At 38.0% G+C, this 27413-nt stretch overlaps 2 protein-coding genes across 11 annotated transcripts in view; one reads left to right on the top strand and one right to left on the bottom strand.

Annotated features, from left to right (window-relative positions):
- STRADB (STE20 related adaptor beta) overlaps nt 1-27413 on the top strand; it is a 58804-nt gene that overhangs the window by 25066 nt on the left and 6325 nt on the right. For 4 of the 10 annotated variants that reach the window (XM_058187146.1, XM_058187155.1, XM_058187138.1 and 1 more), the window contains exon 13: nt 14248-15123. The exons of 1 other annotated variant lie outside the window; for it this stretch is intronic. In XM_058187146.1, the coding sequence (XP_058043129.1) occupies nt 14248-14744 (497 nt within the window). In that variant the 3' untranslated portion in view covers nt 14745-15123. Of the gene's footprint in view, nt 1-7; nt 148-4236; nt 4398-7653; nt 8281-11546; nt 11618-14247; nt 15124-27413 lie in introns of those variants that run through there. 5 more of the 10 variants (XR_009155624.1, XM_058187129.1, XM_058187183.1 and 2 more) reach the window with 5 other exon arrangements.
- LOC131200401 (cation channel sperm-associated targeting subunit tau-like) lies at nt 66-27413 on the bottom strand. Its single transcript, XM_058187098.1, has 9 exons — nt 27262-27413; nt 24662-24773; nt 20624-20711; nt 15726-15766; nt 12155-12553; nt 10171-10231; nt 9042-9088; nt 1216-3891; nt 66-401 (listed from the first exon to the last, which is right to left on the bottom strand). Exons 1-9 carry the CDS (start codon nt 27390-27392, stop codon nt 66-68), a joined length of 3891 nt encoding a protein of 1296 aa, XP_058043081.1. The 5' UTR covers nt 27393-27413.

Genomic DNA, 27413 nt, shown 5'->3' with positions numbered 1-27413 from the left:
TGACCAGGGGAAAATAATAACCCAAAAGCACACTCATAGCTGGTTGAGGCTCAGAAGGCTAAGATTCATCCATTATTTGGGGGTCTGGAGTTCTGCCTCAATATTTTGTGGAGAATCTTAAGAACAACTTCCAACTGCTCAGGTGTCATTTTCAAGATTTGATCCTGGTTGTTGAGCATGTCAAATATCATGCCTGCTTGATTTCTTGGAGTCTCCGGTGCAGAAGGAAATGATCGAAGTGCATCTTTAGACACAAGACCAGCAACATTTGGAGCAGAATTTGATCTTGCTTGGCTGCAGCTCCCTTCCTCGACACCTTGTAAATCAACAAGTGCTCTTTCAATTGCTTTTTCAAGATGCTTATAAGCTTCCAAATCTAAATCTTCAATGGCAATGGAATTCTAAACATTGAAATAAAAAAAATGTCTGCATGTATCATCCTGATGATAAATCATACAAAGGCTTTTACATAAATTAGGAAGTATCCTTATTGTATCACTAAATTGCACTATTTTTGCCTTTTCATGTACCATTATCTCTTTATCAAATTTATCACACCCTAAATAATTGCTCTAGATTAGCTAGGAAAAGCATAATTTTGCATCCTATCTGTGGCAGTACAGTTTCTATTCTGATAATTTCTAATTCTGAAAGTTTGTCTCTATGGCATTCTTTCAAAAGTCTGCTACAGAGAGGTTTAGATTTTGCAGTACTTCAGATTATAAATTTAATAAACAGAATTGTTTTGAGTAGAACAATGATATATAAAAAGTGCCAATTCTGTAAGAAAACATATTGTCAATTTGCCTGAGAAAACCTTATACAAGCTTTCCTTGTATAAGGAAGTGCTTCCCAATCTAGTATCCCAGGTGTATTGGAAGAATTCCCAGAATTCCTAACAAGCATCCTTAAAACTCCTAGTATTGGAGTTTTGACTTTTAAAAACACATTTGGCCCCTCTAGTTGTGTTAGAACTATTATGAGGGGCCAAATGTGTTTTTAAAAGTCAAAACTCCAATACTATGGAGATACTCTAGAACTGTAGAAATGATCAGTTATTTTTTGAGAACAAGAATTCTGATCTCACAAGCTAAATGTCCTGTTCAATTTTTGTTTTTAAATGGTAGCCTGTGGGCCTGACTTACTTTGAGTTTATACAATGCATTAAAGAATTTAATTAATCATCTTCAATAACAAAGTTGATTATGTTCTTACCAATGAATTTGCTTTCGTATGTCCAGTAGTAGGAAATTTAACTGAAGATTTTTCTTGAACATTTTTTGATAGTTGTGAATCAGATAAGGCTGCTGCCTTGCTAAGTGATTTTTTTTGTTTGGTATCATCACGTTTCTTCTCAGGCTTCAGTTTCATGCTTTCCTTTTTTACACTAGCCAAAGATAATAGCATTTTTGAATCCTTCCTGTTTTCTGTCGAGCTCGATTTTTTAGAAGACAACTCGACGTGTTTTTTTCCATGTTTTTCTTTTAAAGCATCCCTAGATGTTCGACTATGTGCTTTTTCCTTTTTGGCTGAAGGGTTTGTCCCTCCTTGCTGTGAGTGGTGCAATGCAGCATCCTTCTTTCTTTCAGACTTCTTGGTTTTGGTTTTGTGATGATACTTGCAAGCTGGCTTTGCTTCTTCCTCAGACTCTGGGTGTAAAAAAAGAAAAGTCTGAGGGTTCACTGGAAAGGGAGGCTTGGAAGGATAATTAGGAGATTTGGAAAGATAATTTTTAATTTCAGTTTGGGCTCCAATGTCATGTGCACTCAAAAAAGAGGAAAAGGCAAATGGTTCAGATATTTTCCTCAGTGGTTCTTTCTGGGGCTTATTTTGTGATATTTCTTCATAGGACCTTCTCTTTAAATCTGATACCTCTAGATTATCAGGGTAACCTGGCAATCTGTAACGTTCTTTTTTACAAGTGTGTTTCACTTTTTTGCAACCAGATGTCTGGGTTTCTTGGTTCTTTGTTTGTACTTCGAAAATATTGTTCATAAAACCACCTAGATTTTCTTTTTTACATTTTTCACCTGCAGTTGATGTATGAGGAAGATTTTCAGATGAAGGATGTTTTGCTTTGTCGGGTAAATCTACATCACTAACTTTTGAAATGCTTTCAGTACTTGAAATAGATGCATCATGATCCCTATCGTTCTTATCTATTTCTTTGCTAATCCCAGTTTTGGGACTGGTTGGTACAGGAAGCTCTTTGAAGCTTTTTTGCAAAACAGATGCTAAACCTTTTACTTCTAGTTCCGAAAGTTGTTCTCTTTGGCCTTCTTTCAAGAGTCTGCTACAGAGAGACTTTAGATTTTGCAATTCTTCTTCAGAGAACTTATCTTGTAGAGTATGAGTTACATGGGATATTTGCTGTACACTTGGTTCTTCTTTCGCTAAATCTGGTCCTTTCTCTGCCCTGAGCGCTGTTTTTTTGGCTACAACTGGAAACACTGTTTCAAGTATTTTTTTTAACTCTTCCTGTGTGATCAGTCCAATTTCTGAAATTCTTTCTGAGAGATGGTTTTGGATTTTCCTGTTCAATGCAGACTTTAAATTGGCAATTTCATTCTCTGAAAGGGCCTCAAAAAGATTTTGAATACTTTTGCTTACCACACTGTCATAAAAACCCTCATTAGATTTCTCCTTCAAGTTCAAGGACAACTTCTGACACACAGTTTCCAGGTCTTCTTTACTTAATCCAGTTTCTGAAAGTTGATCCTTAAGATGGTCCTGAATACTTTTGCTTAAAAATGATTTTAAACTTTTTATTTCTGCTTTTAAAATCTTTTGAAGGAGGGTATCATGGAGGGAAACATGTTTTTTTACATTAGCTGTTTCGATGTTGAATGGTAACTTTACTCTAATGATTTCTAATGATGTATTTGAGGGAATTTTTTTTAAATCCAATTTTGGTTCTTTCACTGAACTAGTTTGACTTTTAAGAGGAAATAAAATAGGCTCGTTGTGATCATCTTTTCTGCTTTCATATAAATTTGCTTCTGTAAATACTGGCTTGCTTTTGTAACTTTCCTTATTATCTAAGGATTCAGATTTGGTAAGTTCTTTTATATCACTCTCACTTAATGGTTTTATGGTTATTATCTCAGTTTGTGAAGTTACTTCTTTCGATAAAGCTTTCTTGAGTAAATCACAAGAACTCTGGAGAGAAACCTGGTTCTCTGCTATCACCATATCTGGGATTATCCCTTTTTCAGACAATTTTCCTATAAGTTGAGCCTGCAAGTGTTGACTTACAACACCTTTCAGTTCACTAATGTCTGGTTCTGAAAATGCATCTGTAATACTAGTTGTTATTTCTTTCAAAGAACTTTTCTCTCTGTCATCTAATGGGCTGCAGTCTTCTAATTCTAGGGATAACTCCGATCCTGAAAGTCTCTCTGCAACTAGGTTTTCAATGTTTTTGCTCAAAAGTGATTTAAGTGCTACCACTTTTACAACTTTATCAACGAGAAAAGTTTCAAGAGAGTTTTTGAAGTAAACATTAACCTGTTTTATTTCTGCTTCTGATAGTTTATCTCTTTGTGGCTTTAATTCAGAAGTTATACTTGATGGCTTTGTTTCTCTTTCAGCTTCCGCCGCAATTTTTTTGTCTTCCTCTTGCAAATCAATTTTTTTTTCAAGGAGTCTTAATATTGACAATTGCTCTCCACTTTTGATTAATTTGGGATCTAATCCATTATCTAATTTTGTCAAAGGCAGACCTGGAGGTGGATCTTGGTCTTCTTGTTCTTTGAAATCAACAGCTGTGTATGCTTTTTCTAAAAGAACAGAATAGTCTATTGTGCCTTTACTTAGCTCAGGTGGCTGTACTTTACAAACACGTCTCAAGAAAGGTTCAAACTTGTTTCTACTAAAAAATGCATCTTGGAACTGCAATTTAAAGAGAGAATGGTAGAACTAAGATCTTTTGAAATGTTGATTATAAATAATGCGATATATAAAATATATCTTCTTTGCCTTAATTTAAAATACATTTACAAATAACTTTGTACTATATAGTATCAACCTTGTTAACTCTCAATACTCTTTTTTCTGCTATGTATCCAAGATGGACTGTGATTAATATATGTGTGATACCTCAGTGTATAGTATATGGGATATTTTAGTGTACTGAACTAGAAGATGAGGGTGGGTTTTATATTCATAGATCACTATTTGAAGAACCACAGGTCCAGGTAAGTCTTGTCTTCATCAAGATTTTTGTGATCCATACAGAAGGGGCAAGGCACTCACACTGATGGAGAAAACAATCTCTCAAATACTACATCCCTCTGGGCATGAAGGTCCAACAAATACTGTTGAATGAAAGAAGAGGATGTGACCATATAGCTGCTCTACCAAGTTGTGGCAACTGGATTTGCTGAAAGAAAACAGTGGTGGGTGGATATCATGATGACAGAATATGTTTGAATGGGGAGCAGAAAGTGTTGCTTTAAAAATCAAAGCAGTTTTATAGTGGCCATAGTCTATTTTGAGAAGCATTATAAAAATACTCCACAACAGATTCACTGAGAAACTTCCTGAAGTGGAATAGGTTAAGTTTCTCCTTTATCAAGTTACATACATATCTTCCACTGAATGATTGTGCCATAATTTGTTCAGTGATGATTAGTTCGAATTTTAATGTTGGTTGCCCTTCCTGATAAATGAAAATAGCCATGTGTCTGTAGTCGTGGAGAAATAAGTAAACTGAAAATGGACCAAACAGCTTAAGTGGGAGAAAGAGAATGGTACTGAAGTAAAAGTGGGCAGCTGGATCTCTGGAATCTTTCCCTGAAATGTTATGTTAATTTGACATCCAAGAATAAATTTCCTATTCCTCAAGATTGTCAGGCTCTTTGCCAGCTGCCTGAAGAGGGCAGTGAATTTTTCCCAAGCATAATTTTCACAGAGTTCAAAATGGTTGAAAGAACTGATGTTACGTCAGGAATTATTAAATTAAAGCAAATATTTTGAAAAATTGGTCATCTTCCGTAGGATAAGACTGGTGAGTTTCAAGGCCTTAGGCACTAGTAATGTGTAAGAGCTGCTTAGCATACAGTCTATTTTTTCTGTCAGGGTGGTATGAACTGGTTACTCCAGATGATCTAAAGAAAGAGGAATTCCTCAACAGTCAAAATTTCATTTATGGTCACGGATCACGATTCTGTACTAAATGTTAAATGAAAAAAATTATAATTTAATACGTAAAGGAGGAATGCATACTGATTGCTTTTTATCATGGAAACAGAAAAACTTAATTATATCAAGTTTCCTTGCAAGAATTATGGTTGAACAATATTTTGCTTTTTTGGAGCATATATTCGGTGACACAAAACAGAGATTTACAGGAATTGATTTACAGAAACAGATGATATTCATTCAAAACATGGTAAAAATTAAGTGCTGAGGAAAGAGATTGATGTTTATAGAGTAATGATGCTGAATTCAAGTAAAAATCCTCATTGTCTTGGAGACCAGAACTATCAATTGGAAGGAACTAATGCCAGAGTATATTTAAGCAGTCTTGCCAGGAGTGGCATCCCAGGACATTAAGACTTCCACAGAAATTGGGAAAACTGCAGAAAATAAAGCAAATATAAACCTTCTTGTAGTCAAGATAGCAGTTAATGGTGCTGCATGAGGACATGCTGATATGGAAGGCATATCTGAGATATTTGAGGATGGCATCTGAGGCCCTACAATAGGTGGGAAAAGAGTCAAAAAAGGGATGTATTAATAAGCTTATAAATATGCAAGAGAGTCCTAATCAGGCACAATGGGTAACACAAAGACTTTGATACTTGAATAAGTGCTGAAGAAAAAAATCACACTACTAAGATAGATGTTAAGGACGGCAACAATAGCAAGAAACTATTGGAAGAGAAATTGTAAATATTCTGCTACCCCTGGTAGAGATGAGATGTGAGCTTGCCAGGTGCTAAGGAGCTAGCCTAAGGAATGTCAGAAAGGTGTACTCTCTAATTCCTTCTCTCTCTCTCTTACACACACACACACCTTTTAACTGCTAACTGCTAGATAGCCAGATCAGTATTTCTCAGTGCTCAGTGAGCTCAGTGCTATCAATAACTGTGGCTAGTTTATGACAAGAAAGGTGAACAGAAACAGTAAGGCAGATGGATGATGCAAGTTCCAGCTTGCAGTAAAAGGTTCTGGTTTTCTAGGAGATAACTGGAAGAAGAGAGGGAGTGTTTGAACTCTTTTTCCATTTTCTGGGCAGTGGAACATTTCAAATAATGTTATTTGTTGTCCATTTGGTTAGTGTCAAAAACAGTGACTATATGCCTATTTTGTTAACTTTTGACAGTGAAGGCAGATTCAAAAGGGTGACCCCTACCCAGACATTTGAAATAAAGGCAGTGACCATTTGTTGGTAATAGCTTGCTTTTATAATCCAAATGTGTGTGAAATAAAGCCTGCCAATTTATAGGAATAAAATCCTACTAAGGATTTAGCAACTAAACTACTCTCCTCTAGAAAGAAGAGATATTTTTATGCAAATTTATTTTGAGATTTCCACAAAGTGTGAAGAATTATTATGATAAGAACAGGGTAGAAACAAAGTCAAGCACTACTGTACTTTCCACCTAAAAATCTCCTTCATGTACAAGTACCCAGAGGTCCAAGAAAGCCTCTATAAAGGTGCCTTAGTCCTATGTAGGATGAAAAATGTTGAGGTCCTAATTATGAGGTGTTGTGGCAGAAGGTACAGAAGGAAATGGAGAATTGGAAGAAATTACAATTATCTTTGCTGGGAAGAATAGCAGCAATTAAAATGAATGTTTTGCCTAGGTTTTTATTCTTATTTCAAATGATACCAGTACTTAAAAAGGATATAAATTTGTGGGAATGGCAGAAAGGGATTAGCAATTTTATCTGGATGGGTAAAAAACCGAGAATAAAGCTAAAAATAATGCAGGATATATGTGAAAGAGGGTGGTTAAAAATGCCTAATTTGAAATTATATTATGAAGCAGTTGTTTTGTCATTGATTAGTGATTGGTTTAATCTAACAGAAGAAAGAATTTTGAATATAGAAGGTCATGATTTGTTATATGGATGGCATGCTTATCTAGTATATGATAAGAAAGTAGATAATACTTTTAAAAGTCATATCCTCAGGAATGCTTTGTTAAAGGTTTGGAAAAAGTATCAATATAAATTAGACAATAAGATACCTATATGGACAATCCCCAGACATGCGATAGAGAATATAAATATAGAACAAAAATAAGAGGGGATTGCATACAAAGAGCTTCTTTTTGTGGAAAAGGGTAAATTACAATTGAAATCTTTGAATATATTGAAACAAGAAGGGAAAAATTATACATGGTTTCAGTATGGACAATTGCAATCTATATGGAGTATGGACCAGAAAAGTGGTATTGCGCTAACTGAGGAAAATCTGGTAAGACAAATTAGAGATCAAGGCCAAATGCATATTAAAAGGTTATACAATGTTTTGATAGAAATAGATTCAGAAACAGAATTAGTTAAAGATTGTATGATAAAATGGGCACAAAATATTCAACAACCTATAATGTTGGAAATGTGGGAGAAAATTTGGGTTAGGAATGTTAAATTTACTCAAGCACAAAATTTAAGAGAAAATTTTTATAAAATGTTTTATAGATGGCATTTAGACCCTAAGAAGTTGGCATGTACGTATCCCAATATGCAACCCAAATGTTGGAGATGTGATTGTGAAGATGCTACTTATTATCATATATGGTGGACTTGTAAAAAAATCAAATCATTTTGGATTAAAATATGGTGGATTATGCAGAATATTTTGAAAAAGAAGATAAAGTTTACGTCACAACTGTTTTTACTAGGTATAAACACGGATTGTACAGTAATAGAGACTAAATTAATATTGAACTTAATATCAGCAGCGAGACCTTTGGTGGAGCAATATTGGAAGAAAGAACAACTGCCTACAATTGAAGAATGGACACTTAAAGTTTCAAATTTAGCAGAAATAGCAAAAATTTCTGCGTATTTGAAAGACTACTCACAAGAACGATATATAGTAGAATGGAGAAAATGGATTGATTATATTCAAAATAAGTATCAGACCAAAAAGTAACGAAATAGCTTATGAGTGATGGTAGGGAATGTATTGTATTTGTGTATTTGCTTAAAAAGGGAAAAGGGAGTTAAGGGATCAATGGGGGAGAAGGGATTATGGGTTATGGTTTTTGTAGTATTTTAGCATATGTTTGTTAGATGTTATACCCTGTATTTTGCTCTGGGAAGTCTCTGGGGAGGGAGGGGAAAGGGGGAGGGGGAGGGGGGAGGGTGAAGGGGGGGATTTCTAAAAATTTGTTTGTTGTAAAACTTTTTCAATTAAAAAAAAATGTTGAGGTCCTTAGTTCTATGGTTTCTTTAATGGCATGCGAGAGTTAATTATAAGGCAGTCACAAGATACCTTCTAAGCCAGTGGTTCTCAACCTTTATAGTGCTGCAACCCCTTTAATACAATTCCCCATGATGTGGCGACCCCAACTGTAAAATTATTTTTTTTTAGGCAGCGATCTCAGCGCGCCTCAGCAGCCGCAGAAGGGGGGAAAAGCGGCAAACTTTTTTTGAATTTATCGCGCCTGAAGCCGTATTGGCTAGCGATCTGAACTGCTTGCGATTGCCTTGAGGATGGAGGCATTAAAGCGGAGACTCCTCCCCTATTAAGTTTATCGTGCCTGAAGCTAGATTAGGCTAGTGATTGGGAGTGATTGCAGCTGGCTTGAGAGGGAGACATCAGAGCAAAGATTTCTCTCTTTTTTAATTCATCGTGCCTGAAGCCGAATTCGTGATTCTTCGACTCGCAAGTATACTTCCCATATTTCCGATGGTCTTAGGCGACCCCTGGCAAATCGTCATTCGACCCCCAACGGGGTCGCGACCCACAGGTTGAGAACCGCTGTTCTAAGCGAACTTTATTTACCCTTTATTATGTAATTTTAGACTTGTATTCCACTTTATTACTCAGTTTTAATACTGTGTAACTAATTATTTCTTACCGTAACCTCTTTCCATGGCCATTGCTGTTCTGGTTCAACAACTGAATCTGGAAATGATTAATTAGAATGAATATTTAAAATATAAGCACAATTAAATATGCATTTTATAGCTATAGTATAAGGTACTACTCAATGTCTGTGTGAAATTCATTCATATAGAGAAGGAAGTGGCTTATCAGAAAACTACACCTCCAAGAAATGGGAGCAATTTGGAACTGTGGCTTCCCCAAATTTTAGCCACAAAACTGGCTTAATGTGGAAGTATTAAAGTTCTGAAGGTGCCTTGAGTTAGCTGCTCCACTAAGCTGAGTTTGGAGAGGGCCTATACGTATGAGTGTATTTGTGAATGATGTTTGTGTGATGGGGGAAATGAATATAGTAGTTTATGTACTCCAGAGTTATTCAGAATGAATGTAGTCTTGTGCAATCCGCCCCCTCCCAACCCTACACAAGGCATATAGCAAACAGTTTTGGGTTAGGGGACATATCTGGAATTTTGGGAGTACGTTGTAGATGCTCCTTGGAAAAGGAGAGAAACTACAGCCACCCTCTCAGTTGCTCTCTGTTTGAGCCTTTCCATCCTACACTCAGGAAACAGGAACTTCAGCCTTGTAATGGCTATGAAGCTCCTTAAGGGATGATATAGCTGCATATTCAGAAAATTTCTTATTGCAAGGGTAGTAATCAATAACAATCCTGTCTTTCTATATAGCCCTATATTAAGAGATTCATTGCCTCGTCTATTCTTCCCACATTATGGTTGCAGGATTAATATTGCTGCCTCAATGAAACGTGTGGGCAACTTTTTTCAGCCTGAGGCTGCCACCCTGTTCATTCCTTGCCTGGAGGTCACATTTCATAATACCAGAGGGCCAGATTAAAATTTGGGGATCTATTTTTTAACTCTACGCAAATAATCTGGTTGGGGAAAAAATAACAGCATCATACTGATTATATCTTTCTTGTTTTTTTTAAATTCCAAGGACCATTACTATCAGTTAAAAATTAAAAATAGATTAAGTTCTACGTAAACTTTTCTGGAATACTGAACACATTGTGGTCTGCTTGGAAAGATATGATTGTTACACATATATTTGTTTCATTAAGACTTTAAGTACCATAGCCTTACCTGAGATTCTGACAGGAATTTCAGAAACAGAAAATGATTCCTTTGAAGTCTTAGAAGGCAACTTATCAAGAAGAAAGGAATAATTATTTTCATATTTGTAATAATAATAAAAATACTGCATAAATGCATACAAGAAGAAAATCAGTATGCAAAATATACTAAAGGGAGAAATATATCTAGTGAAGACTTTCTGTTCATAGATCCAACTTGCAAGTGGTTTGTCTACATAATGTTACAGTTGTCACATACAAGATAATGTCTTTTCACTTCCTGCAAAGAGAAAACTACATTTTCTCAGCTGTTGCATTTGAGGTTTAATGCAACAGCTGAGAAAATGTAGTTTTCTCTTTGCAGGAAGTGAAAAGACATTATCTTGTATGTGACAACTGTAACATTATATAGACAAACCACTTGCAAGTTGGATCTATGAAAAGAAAGTCTTCACTAGATATATTTCTCCCTTTAGTATATTTTGCATACTGGACATACTGAGGATTACTCAGGATGAGAGCTGACCCCACTGGCCCATTCTGGAGAACTACATTCCTGGCACTACATTTGCTATACCCAGTGAAACTCACCAAAGCCATCTCAGGCTTTGCTGAGAGTTTTTCTTCACAGTATGAGAAAATGGGTGCCAGTAACAGACACAGCTAATAGCGAGCAGTGCTTCAGGTAATGTTGATGGGGGTGGGATAGGACTTGCCACCTGAAACTTGATTTTCCTAACCTGCACATCTAGTATAGAAAAAAGTCCAGTGGTCTGATTCCACTGTAGGATGCTTTGTTGCCTACAGATCCCGTATAGAAACCAAAGATACAAATGAATGGGAAGCTGTTCTTCTTAGCAGCCTGTTTTAATTTCTCTAGCAAGTCTAGCGCTAGCTATGAAACCAACAAACTGGGAGCAGAGGGAGACAAAGTTGTTTTTACCAGTCCTGGTTGATATACTAAAAATGGAACAAGTATGGTTTTCAGCTCATCCATTTGGTAATCCAGAACTGACTAACAGAAGAGGACAAACGTCTTAGTTTTAATAAGTCTGTTATTAACACAGCTGCTTGCAATTACTGCAAGTTCAAGTCCCACCAGGCCCAAGGTTGACTCAGCCTTCCATCCTTTATAAGGTAGGTAAAATGAGGACCCAGATTGTTGGGGGCAATAAGTTGACTTTGTATATAATATACAAATGGATGAAGACTATTGCTTGACATAGTGTAAGCCGCCCTGAGTCTTCGGAGAAGGGCGGGATATAAATGCAAATTTTAAAAAAAAGTTTTATTGAAAGAGGAGATAATTATCCTATATAAGAGCTTTCCTGCTATTTAAAAGTGTAATGGGCTAACAGCAGAAAAACAATTTTGTTTCTCTTCTAGGCAGCAAACCTATTTGTCTAGATGAAATTCCAGTTATCAGACGATGTCAACGCTGATTAAAAATTGGTTAATAGAAGCACGGTGGCTCACAAGGTTAGAACGCTGGCTACCATTGACAGGCTCACATTTGAGACCCATTGCTGCTGCAGGGCAGGTTGAGCTCCCATCACAGGCTCAAGCTCCTGCTGACCCAGCAGTTTGAAAGTGGGCGACCACTAGTAGATAAATGGATAGCACTTTGGTGGGCAACTTCACGGGGACACAAAAGGAACCCATAACTGAGCATTCTCTCAGGCATAGGTGATATCACTGGCAAATTCTTTCACCATGGAAGCACAACACGAAAGTAATAGTAGAAACTGATTAAAGCAATGCTGGTACATCTGTTTTAAAAATATATCTGCTCTTGCTGTTTAATTCCTTATGGAAGGACACTTCGCAGGTTCCCAGTGATGTGACTGGGAACTAGTTTAAGTTCATAATACAGACATGCTCCGTGAACAATGCATGAATTTCAAAACAGCAAGGACAGGAATATAAAACTCCTATGTACAGAAAGGGGTGAAGAAGAGAGAGTGTACAGCATAATTACATGTTAGCAAAACTACCTCTATTGGTTTTGGTAAATAGTCTAAGGCAGGCGCTTCTGCTACAGATCTTTCTTTAAGCAGTATTTTGCTTCTAGGACCAAGAAAAGGAGGGGGTTCAGAATCACCGCTCTCCGAAAAATTGGCTACGATTCCTCCAGAACTAGATAGAGATGTTTCAGACACATGAGAAATTTGCCCTCTTGTAATCTTCTGCTCCAGATTCTCTCTGTCAGATGAAGATCCTGATGAATGGGGCCTGCTAGATACTACAGTCAGTGCTGGAAGTTCAATTTGTTCAACAGGTGTACAAATTTCACTTTTCTCCGATTCTTCTGAGTCACTTCCCACACGGGATGGTACAGGTGCAGAAATTTGTAAATGCATATTAGATAAGTCAGGTGGAATACCTGGAAATTTCTAAAAGAAATAATTTCAGTAATAAAACATGATAATCATCAGTGTTTAAATCTAGAAAAACTGCAATTCTTTCATTTCATAATAAACCCAGTAATTTTTATCTTTGATGACATTTTAGAAAAACAAAGCCTGAAAATGCTCATACTAATTCAGAATTCATCTACCATGTTTCCCCAAAAATAAGACCCTGTCTTATATTTTTTTGAACCCTGAAATAAGTGTTTGGCCTTAGTGCCATGCGCTTAAAAGCCCAATTTGGCTTATTATCAGGGGATGTTTTATTTTGGGGAAAACAAGGTACCTATCAAATATATTTATACGGTAAAATTCTTCAGGGGAATTACGTTTACCTACTTGCATGTAGAAAAACATAATAGCAGAAAGTGGAATATAGAATGCCTTAATAAATTAGCATTGAGACAATTAAAAGTAAAATCTCTTATTTCCCTTTGATATAGGAAGCTTCTCTGGAATTTATCTTTGCCGTTGCATAGGTTTGTTTAGTTCAAATGAGGAACAAGTTAGAAAATACTACACATTATGGGGGAAAAAAAACACCACTGTGGTAGCAATAAAAACTTCCATTGATTTTAATGGAGATTGACTGTAGTTTAGTTTTTGCATTAGAGGAGTCAGAAGAGTTAATTTGCTTTGTTCCTCACTAAACGATTGCCTACACAGCTGGGTTAATGCACTTTCTTTTTTTCTTTCTTTTTGTTTTTGGGAGGGGGAGAGATCAACTGAAAACTCACTATTCTCCCAGCCTTATTCTCTCAGCCTATTTTTTACCAAGTCTCAGGACTGAGGCTGTTGTTGCAGTTGAGCTGCCCTTATAGAAAGTAATGTGGGTAATTTTAAGGACAAGAACTAGTTTTTCTCTTCCAAGCCTCAGTTGTAAAAATGTAGTTCCATGAATGCACAGGTTTACCTTACTGGGCAACACTGAACTGGGATAATAATTTCCCAATTGTACCACAACTACTCACAGCAATCTACTACATGCCGATTTCACAGAAGATGCCGTTGAAAAGGCATTAACGCAACCTAAAACCATCTCTATTGATTGGCCCTGATGGATTATGTGCCTACTTCCTAAAGAAGCTCTCAACCACCATAGCAGAACCACTTAGCATAATCTATGAAATATCTTTCAGAACCAGCTCCTTACCAAACTTCACTAGTCACAGTCATCCCTATCTTCAAAAAGGGTGACCCCAGCCTAGTTGATAATTACAGACCAATCTCATGTTGTGTCACCTGTAAAGTCATGGAATCAATCATAAACCAATCCATTAACCTCTACTTAAAGACTAACAACCTACTCTCTAACAAGCAATTTGGCTTTAGAAAAAAATTGTCCTGCAATCTGCAACTATTACACTGCAAAAACAAATGGACTTCAAAACTCAACCAGAGTAAATCAATAGATGCAATTTATATAGACTTCTGTAAAGCCTTCAATTTAGTGGTGCACAACAAACTACTTCTAAAACAAATCTTATGACATTTCCAGATTCCTGCTAAGTGGATAGCTGCGTTCCTATCCAACATGCAGCAAGTAGTCAAAATAGGGAACACTTTATCTAACCCTGCACCTGTTGTCCCTCAAGGCAGCGTTTTAGGACCCACACTCTTTATACTTTATATAAATGACATTTGTGATCATATAATATGCAACTGCGTTCTCTTTGCAGATGATATAAAACTATTCAACACCACTGACAATGCTGCTACTCTACAAAAAGACCTTGACTATATGTCAGAATGGTCAAACAATTGGCAACTCCAAATCTCAAGCAACAAATGCTCTGTCTTACACATTGGCAAAAAAAATCAGAACACAAAATACAAGCTGGATGGATACGACATAACAGATGACTCTCACTCTGTCAAAGACCTTGGAGTACTCATCTCAAATGATCTAAGTGCCAGAACTCACTGTAACAGCATTGCTAAAAAAGCATTAAGAGTTGTTAACCTAATCTTGCATAGCTTCTTCTCTGGTACTATTGAACTGCAAACTAGGGAATACAAAACTTTTGCCAGACCAATTCTTGAATATAGCTCATATGTCTGGAACCCGCACTGCATATCGGACATTAATACAATCGAACGAGTCCAGAGATATTTCACAAGAAGAGTCCTCCACTCCTCTGCTCACAACAAAATACCTTATGCCACCAGATTCTAAATTTTGGGCTTAGACAACGTAGAACTTCTTCATCTTCGGTCTGACCTAAGCATAGGATATAAAATCATCTGCTACAATGTCCTACCAGCCAATGAATACTTCAGCTTCAACCAAAACAATACAAGAGCACATAATAGATACAAACTCATGGTAAACCGATCCAAACTAGACTGCAGAAAATATGACTTCAGTAACAGAGTTGTCAGTGCCTGGAATGCACTACCTGACTGTGGTTCCCTCCCCAAATCCCCAAAATTTTAACCTGTCTTAAACTTAGACTGTCTATTGTAGACCTCATCCCATTCCTAAGAGATCTGTAAGGAACATGCATAAGCATACCTACCGTCCCTGTCTTAATGTTTTCTTTTATTCATATTATAATTATGTTTACACCTGTATCTGTCATAAAATGCATGCTTGATGAAATAAAATAAATAAAAATAAATAATAACTGCTTATTATTATCTATATACTACTAACACTCTTATTTCTCTAGCCTTTAATTGGGCAAAACAGTACATCTTAAGGCAACAATTTTTGAACCACGGTAGCTCAAATGGGCTAACATACAGAATGCATCCAAAGTCTGGGACTCCTGTGGAATTGAAAGTTGGCAAATTTTATAAAACATTTTATGTATAAGCATTATCATAAAACCATTTGTGACATAGTACAAGATATCATAAAATTTTTCCTGTGCTGTTCCTTGACTGTACTATTCTTTGGAACATGGGCTATTTTCAAGGCAATTATATAACTGAATTTATCCCAACTTTTCCAGTGACAATAGTATGTTGGAAGCTCTGTCACTGTTGAAGGCAGTGGGAAGGAAATATCTCCAAAAGAATCGCCCATTGGGTCATGGGTTGTCTAGTTGTTGTTATTGTTATTTGTTATTGCTGCTATTATTACTATTACTATTATTATTATTATTATTATTATTATTACAATCTCATTTTATCACATAATTTAGCTACATACCTGAAAATCAGATACTTGTTTTACTTCCTTAACTTCTTGTTCTACAGAAACAGGAAAAAAAAGGGGAGTGGTTTACATTTTAACACATGAGGGGGAAAATTCTGGTCACAAAATTCACAATGCTATATAATTCTACTTCAGATTTTGAAGGGACATAAATTTAATAATAATAATAATAATAATAATAATAATAATAATAATAATAATAATAATAATAATAATAATAATAATAATAATAATAATAATAATAATATTATTTTAATTTTTATACCGCCCTTCTCCCAAAGGACTCAGGGCGGTTAACAGCCAGAATAAAATACAATATAATATACAATAAAACCCATTTAAAAAACTTATTCAATTTAAATCACATTCCTGCTAATTGTATTATGGATACTTTTTTACAAAAAAAACCCATTGAAATTATGAACAATTAATCAGTTTGAAATTTTGAAACAGTCTGTTACCTTAAAAGATAAAAAGAATAAATAAGTTAGTTTCTAATTAACTTTATAGTCATCTACACCCTCTGTTTTAACATTTTAACATAACAGACATAGCACTTTTAAAAGTGTTGAAGTATAATAAAACTCCAAAACCTCAATCAAGAGACATGACATCCACCGGTATACCTTTCCTATGCATTGAATCCTAGAATGCCACTTGTGGACCCCTGCATTAAATTAAAAAAATAACTTGAGATGTTGCAGTCTTGTGAATTCATAAAAATTGTTCAGGATACCTGAATTTGAAAATTATATCCATCACTTGTTAAATTGTAAACTTTGATTTCACAATAGGGATACTTGTAGAAAGGAACCCTTAAAATGCTATTAACAGGGCTGGAAGGCAAAAAGAGAAAGGGCAAAACGCCCACAACTCACCAGGTAGGAAAGAGAAAATAAGAGGAAAAGGAAAAAAGTGGAGAAATGAGATAGAATAATAATGTGCTATGCAGTTTCTATAGTGATTAGCAACCAACAGGGAACTCAGCTTGAGTTTCATGCAGTTGTGGGTGTGATGCATGGAGAATGCATCCTACCAACCGTTCTTTAGGTTTTAAGGTTCTACACTGGACTGTACCAGAGGTACTGCCATCTGTGTGAACAGACACCCAAATGAAGAACTAAATGTATCTTCAATGTCAGAATTTTCTGTTGAAAAACCTGTTTTTGATAAAAGACTCTTACGTTTTTATAGAGACCTGTGAATATTAATCTATTTTTAAGGACTGAACTTATACATCACACACATTAGAACAAAGCCCCAAAGTTGCTCCTGTAAGGGCAAAGCAACATTGGATGCTGGCACTTTGGATAAACTACTCTGTTTCTTAAAAAGTTGTTTGCCTCGTCTTCTTTCAGCTTCCCTTCTAAGAAATAGGAATATTATTGTTTTATATCCAGCAAAATACTTTATCTAGCACTGAGGAAAAGACAGTCAATGTGTTGTATTTAAATTGCTAAACAAGGAATGTGTTACAATAGGATTACATGATAGGCATTTGCAGTTGTGATTAAGACAATTATTCTAACTTCAATATATGCCAGAAAGATTGGGATAACCTCCTTTCATTTGATAAATTGTTTAAAGCAAGCAGCACTTTTGTTAAAAGTAGCTAATCTCTTGTCAACTAACTGAACAATTTAAGCTTTTAAACTTCCATGCTGCAACTAGAAACTGCAAACAAAACAGATTGTCATTTTACTTAGGCCAATTTCTTTTCCTGTTTTCATTCAAAATAATATTTGATTTTAATGGTGCAAATACCAGCATATGCAGTGGTGGGATTCAAATTTTTTTTTAATCAGTTCTGTGGGCGTGGCTATCTGGTCATGTGGCTGGATGGCCATAGCTATGTGCCTACGGACTACTCAGAGGGCTGAAAAAAGTCATTTCTGACTGGTCCTTGCACTTTTGACTGGTCCCCACACTTATGACTATCCCAGGGGTGAAATCTAAATTTTTTTGCTACCTACTCTGTGGGTGTGACTTGGTGGGTGTGTGTGTCCTATAACTGAGTGGGCGTGGCCAACTCAATGTCACTCACAGCCATGCCCACTCAGTCACAACCCCCCCCACCAAGCCACTTCCACAGAACCCAGTAGGGGGGAAAAAATTCTTTTCCCTTTCCCTTGCCACCTGTTCTCCCTTCACCTAGGCCCCGGAGCCACCACCTGCCTCAACGGGGTCGGGAAATGTACCATTCCCCAACTCCGGCCTTTCTCCGGAGCTGCCGCCCACTCACCGCCCACTCGCCGCCTGCTCGCCCTTCGCCTTTGGTCAGGGGCCAGGGGCCAGGGACGTCCCATTCCCTGAGGCCCCGGAGTTGCCCCCTGCTCTCCGCTTCCTCAACTAGGTCGAGGAATGCACCATTCCCCGACACCAGCCTTGTCCTGGAGCCGCCGCCCGCTCTTCCTTCGCCACGCAGCATATACTTACTTTCTTCCAGCGGCTGGCTGCCAGGAAAGGCAAGCATCCAAAAGTTACCGGAGTTGCTCTCCTTGAATATGCTGCCTTGTTCTATGCGCTGGCTGCGCAAGCGCACACCCAACCTGCCGTTGATAAATAAATGAAATAAACGGGTGTGCGCTTGTGCAGACGGTGCATGGAACAGCAATGGCGGTGGCAGATTCAAGAAGAGGGACTCTAACTTTTGGACTCTTGCCTTTCCTGGCAGCCAGCCGCTGGAAGAAAGTAAGTATATGCTGTGTGGCGAAGGAAGAGCGGGCGGTGGCTCCGGGACAAGGCTGGTGTTGGGGAATGGTACATTCCCTGACCCAGTTGAGGCAGGCGGCAAGTAGGGGGTGGTTCTGGGGTCTCAGGGGAATGAGGTATCCCTGGGCCCTGACCAAAGGCGAAGGGGGAACAGGCGGCGAGCGGGCAGCAAGTGGGTGAAGGAAAAGCGGGCGGCGGCTCCGGGGAAAGGCCAGAGACCCGGTTGGGGAAGGTGGCGGCTCCAGGGTCTCAGGGAATGGGCCCCGGCCCCGACCCGAGGGCGAGCAGGTGGCGAGCTGCCTTCCCGGTGTTCCGGTGTCCAGCTTGTGAAGGCTGGACTGCGGGCTGTGGACTGGTTCGGGGGCGTGGCCAGCCAGCGATTGCTACCGGTTGGCGAACCAGAACCACACTCTGCTACCTACTCGCCCGATCCGGTCCAATCCGGTAGCATTTCACCCCTGGACCATCCTCACATTTATGCCCGTTGCATCATTCTTAATAACCGTGTCACTCATTTCACAACTGCTTCTCTTCACAACAGTTACAAGATAGGGTGCAAAATGTAAAATGTAAGGATAGTCGTAAGTGCAAGGACCAGTCAAAAATAACTTTTTCAGCCCTCTGAGTAGTCCCTATCCAGAGGGCTGAAAAAAGTGATTTCTGACTGGTCCTCACACTTTTGACCGGTCCTTGCACTTATGACCAGTCATCATTTATGCCCGTTGCAGCATTCTTAATAACAATGTCACTCATTTCACAACTGCAGTGCTTCATGTGACTGGGTGGGCATGGCCAGGTGGTCATGTGACATCGCTTCTTTGCCCTAATGAGAGTTTGCTGCAATGGTCGTAAGTGTGAAAAATAGTTGTAAATCACTTTTTCAGTGCCATTGTAACTGTTATAAATCAAGTATTACCTGTACAAAAATACAAAAAGCTTCTTCGCTTGCAAAAAGCTGCCCTACATACCAATCGTTAGATTAGAAATACCAGCAAGCCAGAGTTACAAGGTGCTCTGGCAGAGTGCCAGAGCACCTTGAGGAATTAAAATAATTAAAATGCAATCTTAACTATCAGCAGCCAAGTCTTGCTCATAAAGTGAAACCCTTTAGCAGAGAGGTCATTTAAACTCTCCAGAATGAAGCAAAGGAGCAAACAGAGTATATGTTGCTTATTAAACCAATTACCAGAACAATTAGATACAGGAACTAGTCAGATTTCCGAAGCTGCTTCTTTTCAAGAACAGAGATTACCTTTTTTCCTTCCAAACAAAGCTGAATAGGGAAAATTATCTCACAGGATTAAACATCACCAAGCACAGAATTAAACTTCACCAAAAACCAGTTTTAGGCCAAAAGTCAGAAAGGGTATGTAAATTCACGTTTGAATGTCAATCTTTCTAGCCAGCCAATAAGGTTTGCTGATCTTGTTCTCTTGATCTCATCTTGTTTCCTTGTCATTAAAAGCTTCTGCTTTGCTATTCAGTGATTTCTTCAAAGTGCTGATCCTGGCTGGAAGAACTCCAGCAGGGGAATATTTCTTCCCAACAGTGTTGTAAAAAGCATAAAACAACCCTTCCCCTTTAAGAAAGTCAAGGAAAAAAAACCCTCCAAGAAGCTCCGGAAATGGAAGCGACAGTAAGTCTAGGCGTACTGCCAAGAATATAATAAGGGTTAATGGAGAGGCAGTTTCTGTAAGCAGGGCAATAAAGATTAGGCTAGAAAACAACACCAGAAAGTTGTAATTCCTTACAGGATTAACCTTGTAAACTGGAAAAAACAAAAGGAGATTTCTTCCCTACAACCAATTCTACCAAACCTGTGCAAACCGGTAGAATCCCATCACTGAGCATATGGTATTTGCCAAGAGCCGTGGTGCTGCAGTAGTTAGAATGCTGTACTGCAGGCTACTTCTGCTGACTGCCAGCTGAGTGCAATTCAGCAGTTTGAATCTCTCCAGGCTCAGGGTTGACTCAGCCTTCCATCCTTCCGAGGTTGGTAAAATGAGGACCCAAATTGTTGGGGGCAATATGCTGACTCTGTAAAACTGCTTGGAGAGGGCTGTAAAGCACTGTGAAGCAATATATAAGTCTAAGCACTATTGCTATATGCAGCTATATTATATATGTAGATTTTAATCTCTGCTCAAGAAATTAATACAAAAATAAAAATATTTACTAACCTGAAGGAAGGTAAAATGCTGATTCTTGAGGAACAGAGGCTTCATGAGGAACATGAATCTTCCCAACAATTTCTTTGAAGCGAGACAGCTTGGGAGGAAAAAGCAATTACAATTAATTTGCAAGAATAACTTGTGCTAATACTAATTTGTATTGGAATTGCATACTAAATGTTTTTTTCTTCTTTTTTTGGGAGCTGTTATAGTTCTTAATGATTAGATCAGGGGCGGGTTTCAAATCCCGTTGCTACTGGTTTGCTCATGTGCGTACGCGCGGGGCGCTTCTGGGAATGCGCAGAAGCGTCCGGGCGGTAGGAGGAGCCTCCCGCCGTCGCTGCTACCTGTTTACCCGATCCAGTGCGAATTAGTAGCAACCCACCACTAGATTAGATATGTCTGATAGCTAGGGTTACTCAAAAGGACTTAAAGCATTGCTTCAAGTGTGCAAAAAGAGAGTGGAGACTAATTTCTCATTCAATCTTTACTTTTACTTCTACAAATATAAAGTTGATTATTCCATTATCCTGCTGACTAGCAATGTGTATAGTAGCCAATGGATTTTACGTTATACAATTGAAACAAAAAAAAGAATAATTATTTTTTATACATAGACATTAGTGCAGATGTCACATTATCAAATCCCTGGACTTGACAGTGACAAATCTAAGTCTCATAGCACAGCTGGAAAAGCATGTCAAATACAAGTAAGGTCTTATTAGAGGTAGCCATTCTACACCAGTGCTTTGCAATTTAGAAACATACAAGTGGTCTTTGAGAAATGACAGACCATTTAATAATGGTTCAAAGTTATGACTGACACCCCAAAACTACATATGACCCTCTTTCAAACTCATGACAGCTGCAGTGCCCCTTGGCAATAGACTATGATGATGCTACAGTGCCCCGCCTCTTTCTTCCTCATCCCACCCAGATGAGATCACAGTACTTGAGCCTGCTCCCCATGCCTCTTGGAAGCAGCCATCATTTTCAAGGTCCCACAATTTCTCATGAAAATGGCAGCTATTTTCACACCTTTGTAGCCAGCAGGCTGCAAAGCTCTCCTGCCTCTTGCTAGGCTTTGGGAAACTTTTTCTTCTGAACTAAAGAAAATAAAGATCACCTCCAAAAGTTAGCCAACTAGAGGTGTTAGATCCGATGATGGAAGAGACGGACACAACTCTTTCAGTAACAACAGCTCTTTATTAGTAGACCAGTACAACCCAACAACCAACTTGTCTGGCAGTGTCCCCTTTCATTGAGGGCTGTCAGATGGCTTAACCCAGAGGTTCCCAATCTTTTTCGCCCGCGGCTCCCCTGGAAATCCGACCTGCAACTGCGCATGTGCACCAGACGCCCCAGAAATGGCGCATCAGCGCCAGACCCAGCGGGCGCAGATATTCCGCGGCGCCCCCATGACGATAGCGCGGCTCCCTGGGGAGCCGCGGCTCACACTTTGGGAATCACTGGCTTAACCAATGAGCTTCAAGTATTTTACTGCCATTTTTGAGGATCTGAGTGAAGCCTATAGCTCACTCCTTATACGGTACGTAACAAAGTTTGTAAAACAAAATGGAGGATATTGGAACTTTGCAAGCTTTAGCTGTCTCTCTAACTGCCTGTACAGCCCATCTAGGACTTAAAAGGCTAGCTAGACAGTAGACTGCCTCTACAGGCAGTTATTCAAACAGCTAAAGCTTGCAAAGACCCAATGTCCTCCATTTTGCTGCACAAGTTGGCTACCTTTTTGAGGTGATTTTTTCCCCCCACTGCAATTCAAGGGAAAAAAACCTGAAGAAATATTTTCTTTCCTTCTTGCTTTCCTCCATCCACTCTTCAGCCTGGAGTCAAAGTAAGTTTTTTTTTTTTTTAAGGGATTGGGGAGCAGACGCGGAGAGTTTAGTTTTAGCACCTAATTTGGGGGGGGGGGATATCAACCTGTCCCTCCCAACTGTTTTCGTTTGTTTATTGAAGAAATGAAGAAATGCAGTTAAGGCAAGGGAAAGTTAAGCAAGGAAAAGGTTTTTGGAAGCTGGTCTTTGCAGCCTGCGGGTGACCAGCAGAAAGCTCTGACAGGCTAGGGAACTACGTAAGTTAGTTTTCTGCCCCTGAAAGGAGGAAAGACAGAGCCGGGATTAGGAAAGACAGGCAGGACCAACATTTCCCTTCTCCATTGTTTCTCTCCACTGGCAAGACAGACAGCTCTGCAGAGGGTGAGGGGAAGCAAGCATGGGGTATCTTGGGGTAGGGGAGGCCTTGAGAGGCTCGAAGCAGGTGGGCTTGTGCCTGCACTAGGCCTCCCAGGATCTCTCCCACTCCTGTGTTCCACTTAATGACCCTTGCATTTGTTTAATGAATGCACTTCATTAAATGACTTGAAGTTGTTCATTTAATGCTGTCCCAATTTCTGATCCTGATGGGTAGGGGTAGGGTTCATTACGGTCGTAAGTCAAGGATTATCTATATTTGTCTAAACTGATATTTCTGAACAGATGAATCAGGTTGTATATATTCCATTTTCAGATAACATGAAGCTTGATTTATTTCCTTATAACCAATTGTGTAAATTTATTTGTATTTATTTTTTATTATAACTGCCCATATAAGTTGGAGTGGTCACATTACAACTGTGTCACTTAGCAATGGACTTCCAACTGCCATCAGTGACAGCTATCTGCATATCTAATGGTTAAATAATCTATAGAAATATTTTCTCTAATACTGGGAAAAAACCTCTACCATCTATACAAATTTAGTCTGTAGATCATATTACAAAATTGTAAACAGATCATTACTGGGGCATGAAATCAGACTCTCAAGATCAAGAGCAACACTTATTGGATAGAATAAAGTGATAGCAACTTGATTTTAAAACTTTATTCTCTGCGTTTATCCCATGTTTTATGAGGATGGTGTATATTAACACTTGACTGCTACTGTGCTTTTTATTTCTCCAATTATAACCTGCCACATCTCTGCTGAGACATTTTCATTAAAAGACAAGCTCAGGAGTCTAAACTTTAACATCTCTGGACAGAAACTAAGTCCAGAAAGCCTTGAATAATGGGAAACCTGAACCCACAGAAGATGTTGATCAGAATCTCCATGGGACTCAGGTTTCTAGTCTGAATTAAAAGACAAGGCCAAAGAACGACCCTCTCCAAGAAATACAGGTTATTAAGGTTCTATAATATAAATGTGTGCAAGATAAAAACAGATTCCCTTGGCAGTTAATAGCTTACTCAGCAGTAGATTCTACTTAAGGCAAAGATTATGTCTTACATTATTTTCAGCTTCTTTCTTTCTGGTGGTGGATTTAGGGGCGCTAATTTAAACACATTCCATATCCGACAAATTCTGACCTCATTAGGGTTAGATGAGTAGGCATTACTCTTTGAATTTAAGTATGTTTATGAGATTATGAGAGCACCTTTTTAATGAATACCACTAGACATAATTAAACTGATGCATTTAAAAATCTTGCTACAAGAGCATTTTATTTCATATCTGCTGTAGCCATCACACAACCAGGATGCAATGGAGTGTTCCTGTCCTGTTATCTATACATCGTATTTGGAAGAGAAAGATGAGAAAAACTCTTGGATTCTGAGAAGACAAATAATGGGAGGGAAAGGGACAACTGATCTTGCATGTTCAGTTTTCAGCTGCCTTTTTCACTTTTTGTAAATACTGTATTTTCCTGAAAATGAGACCCTGTCTTCTATTTTTTGAACGCCAAAATAATCGCTTGGCCTTATTTTCAGGGAGGTCTTATTATTTGGGGGCGCATGGAGCAAGATGTGGCTCCTCTTGCCATCTTACCTGATTTCCAGCTCTGCATTTAAATATTTTCAGGGAGGGCTTATTTTCGGAGAGAGGCTTATTTTAGCGCATGCGCTCAAAAGCCCGATTGAGCTTATTATCAGAGGATGTCTTATTTTCAGGAAAACAGGGTATCAGAGATCAAAGAAGACTTGTCATTCACAGGCACTTTGGCCTTTAATCAATTATACACTATTTGCCTATTTTATAATATAAAATTACCTTTGTTTGAGGTCTTGATCTTGGTCCTCTTTTTAAAATCAGCTGGTCCAAATACTCAGCCTTTTCACGCCATGTTCTTAAGGTCCGGTATTCTTTTTTCATTTTTTCTAATCTAAAGAACAACATACATACATATATACAAATAGGACTAACATTTTTTGCTATTCAGATAGAGAAGGACATGTTTGAATTCTGATTCAGTCAAGGATAATATTAGGCTGCAATATCAGGGATCAACTCCAAATTCTATCAGCCCAATCCGCAATTATTATTAGCTTAATCAGTTATTCTGAAGCAAACAGAATTAACAACCACCCAAGACCACCACATTGGGAAACTTCATATAAGAGCTGATTCCTAATTTTTATATTTTTTTATGTTCATTTATTGAATTGCTTAAATTACATTTAATATTAAATTAGCAAGTGGTCCTGATGGCATTTATATGATGAGCAATAGAATATTCTTAATTGGAATCAAATATTCTTTTTTGTTGGCCAAGGAATTTGTTTCCGGTACGTAAACTGTCAGTGTATATACAAGCAACAAAGTGATAGTTATAAGTACCAATAGGAATAGGTAATAGGAAGATGAGAAGGATAACATCAATACAGCCCTACTACATGTTTAGATATTCTTAAGACAGTGCTGTTGGAATTAGGTGTTTAGCAGAATGATGGTGGTGGTGGGGGATTGCCTTTGTGTCTAGCTGTTTTGAATGCAAAACCCTATAGTGGCATCTCAAGGGGAGGAGATGAAACAGTTTATGTCCAGGATGTGAGTGGTCTGTAGATATTTTCTCAGCCCTCTTTCTGACCTATGCAGTATACAGATCCTCATGGCTGTTGCAATAGTTTTTTCTGCAGTCCTATCTGTTGAAGTCTGTACCTGTCCAGTTTAGTTGCTGTGCCAAACCAGACAGTTATAGAAGTACAGATGACAGACTCAATAATTCCTCTGTAGAACTGTATCAACAGCTCCTTGGGCAGTCTGAGCTTTCTGATTTGGCACAAGAAGAAAAAAAATTGTTGTGCCTTTTTAAAGATGCTTCTAATGTTAGCTGCCCATTTTAAGTCCTGGGAGAATTACGGACACCCAGAAATTTTAAGGTCTCTACTGCTGATACTGTGTATCTAATATTATAAGAGGTTGTAGAACAGGAGAGCTCTTCCTCAAATCTACTACCATCTCTACAGTTTTAAGTGTGTTCAGTTCTAGATTGTTCTGGCTGCATCATCGGGCCAATTGTTCAACCTCCTATCTGTATGCAGATTCATCACCATCTTGAATGAGATCAATAACTATTGTATCTACAAACTTCAGTACTTTAACAGAGAGTTCTTTTGAGATGCAGTCATTGTTATAAAGAAAATCAGATAAACAATCAGAAAAGTAACAATCAGATAAAAAACATAAAACCCCATGTACACTTCCAATTAGCATAGAGGTATAACTTAATTGTAAGGATTCTATTGATATCATACTGAGACAGCAATCTCGAATATTCAAAAAGGTGCCTAACTCTTCATTTATACTGGGTAGTATGTGAATACTGGGTGCCACTTGGAAGCTGGTATACATCTGCTGATTCCCTTCTGCTACCTAGACATTAGATCATGAGTTAAACTGTGGGGAAAAAAGGAACTTTGCTATTTATTAGGACAATATCTATTGGTAGTCTAAAATGAAGTAGAATGGACAGTGCATAGCTCATTTTATTTTGCATGTGATTGGCATAAGGTTCTATTTTTTCTTAATATCAAATAGTTATGGTGCTAGAATATCCTTTTGATGCCTAAAAAAGAAATTAAGAACAGAGACTTGAATGATATTAAAATAATATAGTCAACCATTCCTTAGCATACTCTAATATTACAGAACATGTTAAAGCCTTAGAAAGTTCCTTTGTTCCCATATTGTTCTAGGTTTTTTGATGGGTGATTTATTTTTCCAAATACTTTGAATCCAAACTTACCACGCAGGATCAAGCCTGAATCCCTTCTGCAGGCTCTTCATCATCTGTACCCAACCATAGTATCAGATGTCCTAGCAACAGTTGTTTTCTTGCCATGTTTCCATGTCATATCTTTCATCATCGCCAGGTCATAAAAGATAGGTTTAAGTCATCCTAAGCTGTATCAGTATTAAAGTAGCATTTGCTCTCTCACTGCAACCCCAAGGGCAGCCTCAAAGTGTTAGGCTTTGTCACCCATTAATTACTGCATCCAGGAAAAAGTCAGGCAACTGCAGTATCTTGATAGAGAAGGAAGCTTGGGAGCAACAATGGGGCAGGGAATTTTATGCCAGTACAGTTTTATGCTGATTCAAAGATGGATGGAAAGAAAAACATCAGATGCAGGGGATGTCTTTTATTCTGAGAAGGAAAAGGCGGATACCTTTACTGGATATTGACACATACAGATTTTTAAAGCCCAAGCCAGTTCTACAAAAAAAAGAGGACACTTTCAAATTCAATCTGTTTCCTCAGATTTTTTTTTATAAACAAAAAAAGAGGTATATATTGAATACATGCCTGAATTTAGAGAACATAGAAAGAGCTAACACATAAAACAGAAATGCTTTTTCATCAGTTTTCTTACCTTTCTCGAGCTGGCTCTTTCAAAGCGTTCTGAAGAGTTTTATAGTGTTCTGCACTTTCTTTAGGAATTTCCAATTCAGAGCTTCCAACTGTGACTTTCAGATCTGGAGATAAGAAAGCAGGGTAATCCATGTGCCGTGGTTTGATGACATT

Source organism: Ahaetulla prasina, chromosome 1 (assembly GCF_028640845.1).
Source record: "Ahaetulla prasina isolate Xishuangbanna chromosome 1, ASM2864084v1, whole genome shotgun sequence".
In the NCBI taxonomy this organism is placed as follows: Eukaryota; Metazoa; Chordata; class Lepidosauria; order Squamata; family Colubridae; genus Ahaetulla; species Ahaetulla prasina.
Note: the sequence above shows the minus strand (reverse complement) of the source record. Positions and strands in the feature narration are given on the sequence as shown.

Bases quoted from the DNA above. Each gene is read 5' to 3' on its own strand.
- LOC131200401 (XM_058187098.1), bottom strand. From the start codon at position 27,392: ATGGATTACCCTGCTTTCTTATCTCCAGATCTGAAAGTCACAGTTGGA. The intron at 15,767-20,623 runs GTTAGTAAATAT...CTGTTTCTGTAG, and splicing joins AGCATTTTACCTTCCTTCAG to AACAAGAAGTTAAGGAAGTA. The intron at 3,892-9,041 runs GTAAGAAATAAT...TTTAAATTGCAG, and splicing joins GGCCATGGAAAGAGGTTACG to TTCCAAGATGCATTTTTTAG.